Here is a 13,748-nt window from a genome sequence, read left to right on the forward strand (position 1 = left end):
TTTGAAGCATCGTGAAGGCATGAATCATACATACTCTTTTCAACTTCCTTTATTTATTGTCTTTCAAAATCTAGTCACAAACTGGGAGTGGGACTATATATGAATGATACACTTTGAGAGGCATAAAAAATTTTCGATATAGACTAGTTCAAATTTTGACTATAAACAGAAAAAATGCATTTATCAAAAATCAGCTACAGGCATAACACAATAACCGCTTTAATATCAACTCGCACCCCCAACTTAACCTTTACATGCAAGGGTCAAAAAAATATACTCTCATACCTGATATGCAGTTCATCAAATCCATCTCTAGGTGCCACAAGATGACAAATCTACAAAAGACATCTGCATCTTCCAAATATTTCTGATAAACATAGAATTCACCCACTACAGTAAGTCCATTAGGGGAGGTTGTCCAGATGATGATTTATTTTGAGTAGAACGATATGTTGATGAAACCCCTCTCCCTCTTCCTCTTCCCCTACCAACAGTAGTTGAGGGAGGCGGGGCAAGTCTAGGTGCGATGTTATTCTCATTCTTACTCGGGGCAAATATGGATCCAAGATCAGTGAATTTTTTGTCCGCATCATATGCATGTTGAGATGATATGCCCTGGTTTTGCTTCTGGAATCCAATAGAACTTTGGGAATTGTGGGCCCCAGTCACCAGACTGCTTGAGTTGAAAGTCGAAGAGCCATGATTTTGTCTCATCGGTTCACCAGTATTTTTGTTGTTGACGGTCCAACTGGCATTGCTGTTCGTTTGAAAGTTCAAACTGTTTGGTGTACTCATGGATGAACTAGTTACATATTTGTTCATGGATGGCCCAACAGCCCCATTGTTGGAAGCTCCAAAAGCACCTCCTAATGATCCACTAGGGCGTGGAGGCCAGTCAGCAAAAGGGTCCACGTCATCCAAGTTTGAAGTGGATGATGCTCCAGCAGTTGCTTGCATCCCAGAATCAGCTATTCTGGGTGCACCAGCACTAGAGTTCCGGGGCGGCCACTCAATATTCACTGGAAGGCAGGATGCAACAGTTTGATTACTAGAGAGAGATGTTGTCACAACAGAATTTGTTTGTATAGAATTTCCTGTTATGGGTTGACCACCAAGAACAGCAGGAGCAGACGAGATATTGCTAGTAGAATTATGAGGGGGTGTATGTCCCTTAGAAATAGGCCCCCAATCTTCATCCCAAGCAGGTCGACTTTTTATAGTTGGAACGACGGTATCACTTGCTCTGCTTGACGATTGGGACAGTGCGCCATTAGAAACCAGAGTGGATTTCATCTCCGGTATTCCAGAATCAGAAACAGTGACTCCTCTTTTCTCTTCAATTTTCCTGCCATGGAAAAACACTGTTAGAATCAGATATGTACTAAGACTGTCCAAAACCCCGAGGCCGCATGCATGTGCAGTGTTTAGCAAACACTACACAAATGTTGGTTGCAGTGTTTAACAATATTACCTGAGAATGTCCTTGACAAAAAGCATATATTTAGCAAACTGCTGAACATTTAATTGTTGGGCTGTAAGAAGAGGTGTGAGTAAAGGAAGAACGTGCTCCGCAATAAATTCGATTCCATACTGAACAGAACGAGTTTTTGACAGAAGGTAAATTAGTTCAATTAATGCACAAAATCTTTGGCGACAGTATCCTTCCAAACAACAGGTTGAACTAGATATGGTAAGTACCTGCTTAAGGATTGAGTTTGCAACCCCAAGGGTACACATGAGCGTGGGAGCAGATCGGTCCACAGCTGTACAACGTTGAATTGTTTGCAAGATTTCTAGAACTGCATGTTTATCAAGCGTCTGAACCAATTCTCCAAAGCACAGCAAAGCATTGACTCTAACCTGTACATAGGAGGAAAAGCCAACATTATCGCTCACATCTTAACTTATGTAAAACACGTAACAAAATTCAGCAGTGAAGTGCAATTCATTGTAGGGATAACACTGGCGCACCGAAAACCAATAACTAGACCAAGATAGATTAAATTATATATACACAAACACTCATTTACGGGAGAAAGCTAGAATGTGTATATGCATGCAGATACTCATTATTCATTAATCAATAATGACAGAGAACAAATGCTAATTTACCACGAAGACACTCGTTTTTTTTTCCTAACTTCTTCGGTAATGCAAAGCAATAATCAGAAAGAAGCAGGGATCTTCGGTGAGTAATGCATGTCAACGTGGCCTTCAAAAAGCGACCATGTACCAATCTATTGTAAATAAACTTTTTTCTATTTTTCCTTTTTTTCTTTTTTTTTTCTTTCTTTTTTTTTTCTTTTTTTTTTGTGGGCAGCAGATGGTAATTCATTAGAAGGGGGGAATTACAAAAAAAGATGTCAACCAACCAAAATAAATAAACAAACAGTAAAGAACTTCAAAGCATGAAAAGCCACAAAGAACTGCAGATGCATACTTACCGCAGCAACTGTTGTCTTTAGAGCTAAAGCATGAACACGAGGCAAAATTGCTTGTTTCACTAGCTGTAAGAACACGATAATTTAAGTAAATGTGAATGCAAGCCTGCATACCATAAAAAAGGTCAAAACAGATAACCATTGATAATATATGCTACCATAGTTAATCGAAATAATGAATTTTATTGCACGTTGATTTCCTTTTTAGACAAGAAAATACGTATCAATGTAGTTACAGATTCAATGACAGGGAAAATTGCTCTAGGTGTGCAGTCCTGTGTTTGGCCCACGAGAGGTTTGAGACAGAGACCCGTTGTCACCCTTCCTCTTTATCCTAGTGGTGGATATTCTGACTAGACTAGTCCCTTCAGGATCAAAGAAGGGTGTGATCGATGGGTTTAAGGTGGTTAAGGAGCTAGTTCATCTAACCCACCTCCAATTTGCAAATGACACTATCATCTTGGTTTAGGGTAGGAAAGCACCTTCGTTAATCTACATCCGTTTCTGTCGTCTTTTTGCAAAGAAATTCAGGCTTGGGATTAATAGAGGTAAGAGTTCCTTGTTAGGTATAAATTGTCGTGCATTCAAGTTAAGCTTGTGAGCTTCTTGGTGGGTTGTCACATATGTCAATTCCCTTCCTCGTGAGTTCATTTCAGAGTTTGAAAACCAGATAATACTCAAAAACTTGATGAGACAACAGAAACTACCATTTCAATATTAGAAAAGGTTTTGAAGAATTAAAAAAAAAGGATTAGATTCCTCTACGGGAAGTTTGCCACTTTTGTCTCAATACCGTGGATGACTACACGCAAGATGCCATGGTTTTCTCTCTCTCTCTCTGGTGTTGCCCATGTCAGAATAGCTCTGAATCAGTAAATCACCTCCTCATCCATTGCCAATTTGCTCATGCTATATGGACAAAAGATTTCAGTGCCTTTGGATGGAACTTGGCTCCCCCTCTATACACTATGGATTGGATCAAATTATTGTTTTTGGACCACCCCTTCAAGGGTCACAAGGCTAGCTTATGGATTAGCGTCATTTGTGCAGTTTTGACAAAGATTTGGGAAGAGAGAAATGATTGCATTTTCAAAACCAGAGCAAAGCCGATGAAAGACATTCTTGAATCTTCTAAGTTTATTGCTCTTTTTTTACGTAAAGATTATCAACCTCTAAAAGACCACACAGCTTTGATTTTCTTGTTCCAAATTGGCCACATCTGTTGTACTCCCTCTAATAGAAATCTTCTTTACATTCTTTGGAGGATTCATATATCAATGGAGTTGTTTCTTAACAAAACAAAAAGAAAAACAGCTCTCGATGTATTTCCATAATGAAGGGGTTTGAGGGGATAAACTAGAAAGAAATCATAAACACAAGATATGGAGCTCTCACCTGTGTGTCAAGTTGCTTAGCAAGGGAAACTGATTTCCTCAGACCTTCCTCTTGTATGCGAGCATCATTATCATCATAAGCACGAACAATCAATGGCAGGACATTTGTTATTAATTGTTCTTGATTGGTCTAAAAAATGGCAGACTGGTTAAATGAGAAAAATTACATTTGAATATGCTGTCAAGTAAGATTGAAAAACAGAGGAAAGGGGAATATAAACACTGGAGGCTGAAGAACCAGCCACAGCAAAATAGATCTGGACTAGAGCACTACATATAATTAGCTACATTTTAGCTTGTAAATCAACCAACAAGCATCATCACACAAAAAGCACAATTACTTGAATTTACCTTGTTAATTATAAGATCGGCATGCTTCACAAGCAGCAACAATGTATCACCAGCAGCAGTACTCAGGACGGGAACAAGAGATGGCAAAGTTGATACCTCAAAATCATGTTTATCCTGCAAGCTTCAAGAAATTAATCTTATGTTCCAATACTACAGTCCAACAAAACTAATTAGGAAACAGATGAACAGCGGAAGACAACAAACATAAAACATCATGGACTCATTCATTAACAACTGGAATATACGAGAAAGGAATCTCCAATTGATCAAAAAAGAACCACTGGCAACCCTCGTCTCACACTTAGTACTAATTATTTATATGTAGAAAGAATATTTTTGTAAGCTCCTTGATATAGGGGTATAGTTTTCCTTTTTCTACACTTCATCCCATTAATGGGAAAAAAATCTGTTTTTCAGAACAGAGAAGGGGAAGATATCAACTAAGGAGAGAAGATAATAGTATGTCAGTCGCCTAAACATCATTTCCTCTCTTGTAACTGAACCATGAAATGTCTCTACTTTTTATCATAAGACGAATAAATAAAGCGACAAAATAGTCCTGCTAACATATCACAATTTCAATAAGCACTAGATTCAAGGCACTAAATCCATGTATTTCCACACAAATCCATAGAAATTCAATCTCCAGAATCCACAATCAATCTTTTTAAATCTCAACTCCTTGGCTAGTTTAAATACCTCAGACCCAAGGGTAATGCAAAAAACAATCTGAACCTAATGCTCAAAAGACACAAATTTCAATACAAGGAAAGAAAAATAATGAAATGAAAAAACAAAATTACAGAGGGCAACTTCAGATTATTAGTAGAACTACAGTATGCAAGGGAAACTCATTAGAAAAAAGTAAATGGAAATCAGGTACATAACACAAAATGAAACCCCTCGGGGCATCAATTATAAAATCTTCAACGCCAACTTTAGCATTAAGCCTTGGCAAGATTAATAAATAAATAATGAAAACATGAAGGTTTTTGTACCTGTGACTCTGCTATTGTGAGTACCATGGGAAGTATCATAGGCTGCATAACCAGATTCCGTAATTCTGCACAGAGAGGTGGAAGGACCTGCAAAAGACATAACAAAACTCTCAATTGGAGATCAATGACTTCATGAATATTCCTTTACTAAATGTCATGTATATTCGTTGGAAAGTGTAAGACTACTAGCAAACTCCTTGTTTAATCAATGTGTACGAGCATTTGATGAACTTATTCATATCCTTAACGTGTAGAGTAATTGGAATGAGATAACTTGTGACAGTGAAACATGGCACCATCTAAGGAAGACAAGTGTATGGCTGGAAATTGAATTATTAAGTGTGTATAATAAATAATCCAACCTATGAAGAGAAGAAAAAGAATGGGGGGACAACGATTGCTATCCGTGATGTTCATCACTGAGAATTCCAAATTTTGATGTTCTTCTTTGATAAGGCATCTTTGCAATAAAAAATAATATACAGTATCTTTGGTTCTTCCTCTTGCAGTAGCATCCATAAGGAGTTTCTCCAACTAAAGTTGTCTTTCATTTCATTTCTACAAAGTTACAAACTGGGGAAGTTTATTATAAATCCTTGGTTGTTCCTGTTCTTTTCTCTAATTATGAGCACTAAGACTAGCTTAGATGCATCTCACACCAACCACGGAGGACAACCACTTAAATGATAAAAATTTTGGCACAAGAGAAATGAGTAGGTGGTGGCTAGTAATACAGAATTTAAATCCATGATATCAACATAAGATCCTTATAGAAGCACTTGTATTTCCGTTTTGATCATTGTATAACTCTCTTGTACTATGAGCCTTAGCTCTTCTCCTGTCTCTTATACACATCTAGATGTGTATAAGAGACAGGCCTTAGCTCTTCTCTATATATTAATATAATGAACCGTTTCCTTTTCAAAAAAAAAAAAAAAACATAATGTCTGTAGCATGTGACCATGTCCCCTTGACCATTAGTCCCTTGGTCAACCAACAGTAGTTTTATTTAACTTGTTTCACATCCTCTTGCATATGTCATTCAATCGATGAATTTTTGTGTCAAACATAAGAGCCAAAAAAATTATAATCAAAATCAGAAAGCATGAGAATAACCAGCAAATTGATAGACCAAATTGGCAGAAACTCAGACCTTATACCGCAATATACGGGGATCAAAATCTTTCCACATATCAGATAGGGCCTTCAAGAAGTCAGACTTTTGCATGTTATCTCTTTCCTGAAAAGTATTAATGATAAGTTAATAGGTTTTCAATTTCAACTATCCTTTCATTGTAAGCAACTGCTTTCAATAACACTGAAACCCATCAGTAAAGCTGAAATGGAAACAATTACAAGCATGTGGTCAAGAAAGCGAAGAGCACGCAGCCTTGTGTCATCTCGGAAAAACGGGGAACCTGCAAAAATATCAAATAATGTAAATTTGAACTAACTACGACAGCACAAACAAAGAAACAATGTCTATAATGTGGTGCTTGGGGGGGGTGAGAATTCTTTTGTGAATCATCAACCATATAGGCTCCAGGTCTTTCCATGAAAAGCATGGCTGACTACCTATCAAAACTTCTATAACAATACATAATTTATCAAATACGACCATTCTGTTTTTGTTTTTCCAATTTTCCTTCTGAAAAAATATCTGACAGTTCATTAACATCCTGGGTATGTCACCACAGCTTTTCATGAAATGAAGTGGATAGTTAAGGACCGAGCATTAAGCATTACCAGTGACATAGTTAAAAGGAAAATGAAATCCAAATCTCATACTAGATTTCATCGTAATCACGTAATTTGTGCAATCCTTTCCATTTTACAACTTCCATGTACAGTATTAAATATTCAAAGTTACACTTGCAACTGACATCACCATAAGTTCCCTTGAAGCTAAAGGAGGATGTATCAATTAGATTGGAATATCAAATTGTATTACCCGTGAATTCCAATGCTGTTGGCCGGAAAGACTCATTTGATGATAGCATTCTCTGCAAGTCAGGAACTAACTCCGGAGGAATTGAAGCAAACGACTCAGTTGACAGGTAAGTTAAGGAATTCATGTACTAAGGGGGAAGGGGGNGGAAGAAACAAAAAAACAAAAGAAAAATACAAGAATTAGGAACTTCGATAAATGACATGACTTACAAGAATATTTGAGCCAATTACCTTTCATTTCCATATAAAAGCTCTTTCAACAGGTATATTATTCTCAGTCTATACCAATATTATTGAACAATTATGCATTCATATAGAGAGATGGAAAGTAACTCTATAATGAACACTTCGTACAAAAATAAAGACTCATTGCACCATTCACACGTGTACAAAACCAACCAATATATGACAGCATTATCAAGCTTCCAGCAAAATAATACCTAATGTGGTTTAAATACATAATTCAGCATCAATAACTTCCACTTCACTTAAGTTGAAAAGATTAGCCAATTGATTTGTGTCCCATGAGGCATGAATAAAAGGTAGTGGTACAGTAGCACACAAATGAGGACAATAAAACCATGCCTTAAACAATAACACACTAATAAAAATTATAGGCACACAAATAAAAGCGCAATAACATGAGCCACAGGGCAACAGCAGACTGGAACTTTCAGAATGTTCTGAATAAAATTATAGTAGACCTCCAACCGTACTTTTAAACAATATTTCATGACCAGTCATAAACACAAAGTTCCACCTAACCTCAAAAAAATACAATAAAAATTTTTTTAAAAAAATTAGAGTTTGTTTGGTAGGCGATCTATAAACACGTGCTTGGCAGATGTGATTTTTAAAGCTGTTTTCAGATTCTTTGATTTAAATAGTGCAAATTCCGAGGGGGAAAATGTTTCAATGCATCCAATTTTGAATTAAATTTGAAAATGCAGATTTATATCAAAAAGATTTCTAAAAAATTAATAAATATAGCATTTCACGTAATAAACTCAATTCATTTTTAGAAAAATAAAATAAGTATAATATATTCTAAAACCATTGCATTATTAGTGAAGCCTCATCCACAACATGCATGACAGATTCTTGGTTCAGTAATGGACCCCTCAAACATAGTTTTCCCCCAAACGACATTGCTGACTCTAGAGAAGCTCCCATTGCTGAGGTTTGGAATATTGGGGATCGGTAATGGACTTTGAATTTCAGAAGGAATCACAAAGATGAGGAAATTGTCGAATGGGCCACTTTCACACAACTTATTCCTTATGTTGATTTGTCCTTCAGACTGCATGCTTGGGTTTGGAAGCTTGACAAGAATGGGTTTTACTCCACAAAGTCATTGGATTTCCACCCAACATCAGTCAACCCCTCAATCTCCGAGGATCTTCTCAAGAAGATATGGAAGTTCCCCTGCCCTAAAAGATTAAATTCCTCCTTTGAGAACTAAACCGTTCTTGTCTCAACACCATGGATAGACTACAAAAACGCTGCCTTTGGATAAACCTCTCTCCCTCTTATAGCTTCCTTTGCCAGCAGGATTGTGAGACTCAAAATCACCTCTTCTTCAATTGCTCCTTTGTCGCAACTTTTGGGGCAGATTTGTTTGAAACTTTTCATTGCTCCAAGATCCCTCCATCTAACACACAAGGTTTGGCTAAGGATGTTGCTTATCGATCACACATTCAAAGCTACTAAAGAACACGAACATGTATGGTTAGCATTATTATAGCGGTTTTGTGTGAAGATCTGGGATGCAGAAATGCAAGAACACTCCAAGACAGTAAAATCTTCCAAGGAATTATTTGAATCGGCTATTATCAATGCATTCTTTTGGTAGTTTTTCTTTCCTTGTTGAAAACCCTATGATTGAGCCCATCTTTTTGTATATCTTTAGATATTTCATTCCATCCATAAAATGGCTTCTCATCCAAAATATATTTGAATATTCCATTCAATCAATGAAATACTACTTATCCAATATATGCGTATATGTGTGCACGTGTGTATTAATAATTATAAAGATAAAACTGTATAATATTGTAAAATAGTAATCATACAAAAAAATTAACATAAAACACATAAAGTAATTAACAATAGTTCATCTTCAACCTAATATTTAGTGAGAAAATACAACTAATTTTATGGTTTATAAATGTATTATAAATCACATTTGTACTATTCCTTAAATTGGATCCAATTTCTGAATTTGCTACTAAACACATATTTGAAAACGTGAAATACAACTTTATTTTTATTGATTTCCTTGTTTTCAAATTGCCAACCAAATAGACCCTTGCTAATTCTATAGGCCAATAAATCCACTTTAGTAACAGCACTGATTCTTAACTAACTAAACTAAAAACTGGAGAGAGTTTGTACTTAATTTAAGACCAGGCTTCTTTCTACACAAGAGACTTGAGACAATTGAAATATGTGAAGAAACACTAGAAAAATAAGAATTTCCAACTATTAATCAAAATGATCAAGGCGAGACTTTCCCACTTATCAGATATATATAAGCATAGAATGCAAAGTACACCATTGGCCAAGGTGATTGAGTTTAGAAAGAATGAACTTGGAAATACCATTTTAACATTGTTGTGGCAGTCAAACAAAGGCTTTCTAGCAACCAAATGGTAAGCAAGGCATCCAAAGCTGAAAATATCTGAGGAACAACCCGCCAAAGATGATTTACTCCTAACTAATTCAGGAGCAGTGTAATTTAGAGATGGCTGGAGAGGCAGCACAGAATCTTCAACGTCATATTCCTGTGCAATGCGACAAAATTAAGCATAGACACAGAAGCCTCAATTAGTTTTGGCAATGATGATCCTCGATTCATACCATATTATTGTATGAGCTAAATGTTTATAAAGAGAGGGGAAATTATAGAAAGATGGCTAGCTTGTACATCAACACGAAGGATAAAAGCTGCACAGTTATTTATAGATATAAAACACACTAATAGGATGTTAAAGTTACATGTAAACTGTAGGCTGGAGCATGAAACTGAAAGAGGATTTTTTTTTCCCTTTTTTTACGAACCAATAAAACAGGATTATAAAGAGTGAATAAAATGAAAAAGATTACAAAAGACTAAAAATTCATATAAATTGCAAGTTCCATAGCAAAAAGAGTTGACCTCCTTTTAAAATCTCAACTGCCTGACAAAGGCATCATCTAACAGTTGAGTAGTTTCCCTTATTCTCATTTTACAATGTTTAAAATTAACAAGCAACCAGTGGATATTGGACTCACGGCATAGTGGAATGCCTGCATGGTAGCCATGTCACCTGAAGTCTGATCTGCTGGAATTGCAAAGCCAAATCCAGCAAGTTTCCAAGCTCCATTTGAAGTGATAAGGACATTCTGCAAAGTCATATTTTCAAGCAACATAAACAGATCAAATCTATTAGAAACTCCATAATTATCTGCAGCTATTGAATCTTGATGTTGTCTCCATTTTTGAGGATCTGAGACCAATACAATATCAGCAACAACTCTTGCTCGATTGATACTTGTCTAAGATGTGGGCATTCTGTAATCTTCCTTTTTTTTTTTCTTTTTTTTTTTTTTTGGGGGGGGGGGGGGGGGGGGTTGTTGTTTTTCTCTCAATGGAGCAACAAAAAAAATCTCCATCACTATCCCAAGAAATTTAATAAAAGGTTTTAAGCAACCGAAAACAATGAGGTACTGAACAGAGAAGAAATTGTTTATAGAAAAACATCTTTACCAATTATCTTAGCCAATTCCAAAGCAGAAAAAGTTGAAATAAAATTGATACCTCCGGAGATATAGCCCGGTGAATGAGATGTGCATTGCTATGAAGAAAGTTTAAAGACTCTGCTATCTGAAGCAAACCATGCTTTATTTCCAGTAATCCCATTTCCTATTAAATGTAAATGAAGAACAAGCTGATGAGAACAGAGAAGCTTTTGTGAAAACCACACGCATCACATGATTAGAGATCCAAATGCCTAATCATGCATATGACACATATGAGAAATATATGTCAGAATTGGTTTTCTCAATCAACGAATGAAAGGGCCCATAAACCGCATAGAAGCTCTATCCCAGCAAATTTATCACAAATACTAAAATCACTTTAGGTCCTAAATTCATAATTTATCCACAAAACGAGCTCTTTACCATACTAGAAAAGGATCTTGGGCTGTGGCCCATAATGCTTCTCTTGCATTGGAGAATCTGCACAACCACTAATCCAACATATTCATTTCTTCTCTAAATATTACCAAATCCAGGCTGCAATCCATGGGAAGAAGCACTAGCATCTCTATTTTCCATTCCATTCGAAACTTAAATACGGGAAAAGAAATGATTTCCATAGAACATCGACTTCATCAAAAAGAAACCTAGAGACTTCTGGGAAAAAAACCTAAAAATTAGGCAGAACTCCGAATGTCACTTATCTTTTGACCTCCTCTCAGTGTACTCTTTCAAGATCCTTCTATACTTTTATAAGTACCAAGGTGAGCAACTTTTTCATAAGCTCTATTTGATTAGGATCGTCTCTACTCTTTTTCAAGCCTTCTACTCTTTTTTTTTTCATTTAAAAAAAAAAATGGTTGGTCTATGTCTCTCATAAAAAGGAAGGTACACATATATAATTGACGGAACAACACAAGCTTCTATCATTTCACAACTTCTTCAAAGCAAGAGCATATAAATTGGAAACTCGTGAAGAAGTCGTCTAAACATCAAGTTCAGTGATCATCGTATCCACAAAAATCAATTCAAATTCCTATAATATGTTGGCATTTACTAAATTACCTACTATCACAACTTTCAGACTAAAATTCAATTGAATAACATAAGAGGCTCCCCAAACTCAATCGGGTTTTGCATTTACTATACTAGTCCATATTGAAGAACACTCTGGGAAAAGAAAAAATCAAAAAAAATCGGCGAATTGTGGCTCTACATACCAAACCATTAAGCTCCTTAGGAACCTTGGCAACATTCTCCACATTCCCAACAACATTTGCCACCGACGCAAACAGCGGTTCGGTAACCATGGCCATGGCATTCTTATTCTCGTCCAACGCCTGCACCACATGAACCACACCTGGATGCCTCAGCCTCACCAACCGCCCCGCATCGGCTCGAATCAGATCCAAAAACGAATCCTCGACAGACTTCGACAACCCCGCGCGAGTCCTAGCCTCCGACAGAACCCTCTTATCCAAAACCCATACGCAAACAGTTGGATATTGCTGAGGCCGGGAAGAATCGCGAGCCTTGGCAGAATACAATTTCCAAGCCATGCCGGGACCGGCGGAGCCGATCTGATCGAGAAGCTCGTAATCCTGAAGGGGCTTGGGTCCGGTGACCTCCTGGACGGTGGTATGAACGGTTTTCTCGATCACCGCGGCGGTCTTGGCCAGGGCTTGGGTGAGGGTTTTCATATTCAACGCCATTTTTGTTCGTCTTCACCGACCAGTAGAAGTTGACCCACTAAAAATGACGAAGAATTGTGGATGAAGAAGATGATTTTGACGGAATGGAAGAAGGATTTGGGGTGTGATTCGAAGGAGAAGGAGATGGAGAATTTGGAAATTTGGATCAAAGCAACAGTGTTTGGGGCTCTTCCATTTCTCTGTCTCAGTCTCTTCGTGGTTTGGTTTCCTTAATTATTCTGCTTACTTCATTCTTTGCTGTTTACCGTTGAAAGGTTAAAATTATTATTATTATTTTTTTCCTTTAAGAAAGAAAAGGAGAAATTATCCAAAATAATCTCATTTACTTTTCACATTTCAAAAATAGCACAATTGTCACATCCCGCTCCAGACCACCTTCTTAGTCTAGAGAAAGGCGTGCAATAGTTACCAACCCTTGGGCTAACACTTAGTGCCTAATAACTCTTGCGGAATAACTCTGATACCAATTATAATTCATATGCAACGGGACGTCTTTAGGCCCACAATTTATTAACTTATAAACATAATATGTTTAGAGTCGTTACAACACTAGATTTACAAGTCCCGAAACCCACAAACCCTAGTCCCTATATGAACAATAGTAACATGTATACAATATTAACAGTAACCACCTAGCAAACAGTTACAAGTCTTTTGGTCCTTTAGTGACAGAGCAGATGCAGAGCTATCTTCAGAGGATTTGACTGCTACCTGAGGGGGAAAACAAAACATTTGAAAACGGGGTGAGCTTACGCCCAGTGAGTGACCGAGAAAACATAGTAAATTCTCATGTAGGATTTCAGTAATGAGTTTTTAACTGAAACATATAAAGCTGTTTTAATCATAAAACAGTAAAATCATTTCTCAATCCAACGTACCCTGCTATGGGTAAAACAATCCCAATACCAACTACTAGTCCAGAGAGAACCATTTTGCTCAATCTCGGACTCTATTCACCTGTGGCCACACTAAGTACCCTCACACATTAGGTACTTCTGCTCAGATACCTTTTCATTGTCTTTCAATATCGAGCTACTAGGATACCTTCTCAAACATCCTTCAGTATCTCGTTGGCTTGGTACCTTCTCAAACGTCCTTCAGTACCAATAGATACCTTCTCAAATGTCCTTCAGTATCTAGTTGGGTGAATACCTTCTCAAA

The 13,748-nt window shown here is 36.9% G+C and overlaps 1 protein-coding gene across 1 annotated transcript; it reads right to left on the minus strand.

Moving 5' to 3' along the window:
* Positions 1-73: 73 nt before the first annotated feature.
* On the minus strand, positions 74-12,811 carry LOC120080135 (SCY1-like protein 2). Its single transcript, XM_039034705.1, has 14 exons — positions 12,096-12,811; positions 10,934-11,038; positions 10,408-10,518; positions 9,735-9,917; positions 7,136-7,262; positions 6,541-6,602; positions 6,338-6,424; positions 5,185-5,271; positions 4,187-4,300; positions 3,837-3,965; positions 2,445-2,507; positions 1,699-1,860; positions 1,472-1,590; positions 74-1,345 (listed from the first exon to the last, which is right to left on the minus strand). Exons 1-14 carry the CDS (start codon positions 12,585-12,587, stop codon positions 391-393), a joined length of 2,796 nt encoding a protein of 931 aa, XP_038890633.1. The 5' UTR covers positions 12,588-12,811; the 3' UTR covers positions 74-390.
* Between the last annotated feature and the right edge of the window lie 937 nt (positions 12,812-13,748).

The sequence above is a fragment of the Benincasa hispida genome, chromosome 6, assembly GCF_009727055.1.
Source record: "Benincasa hispida cultivar B227 chromosome 6, ASM972705v1, whole genome shotgun sequence".
Taxonomy (NCBI): domain Eukaryota; kingdom Viridiplantae; phylum Streptophyta; class Magnoliopsida; order Cucurbitales; family Cucurbitaceae; genus Benincasa; species Benincasa hispida.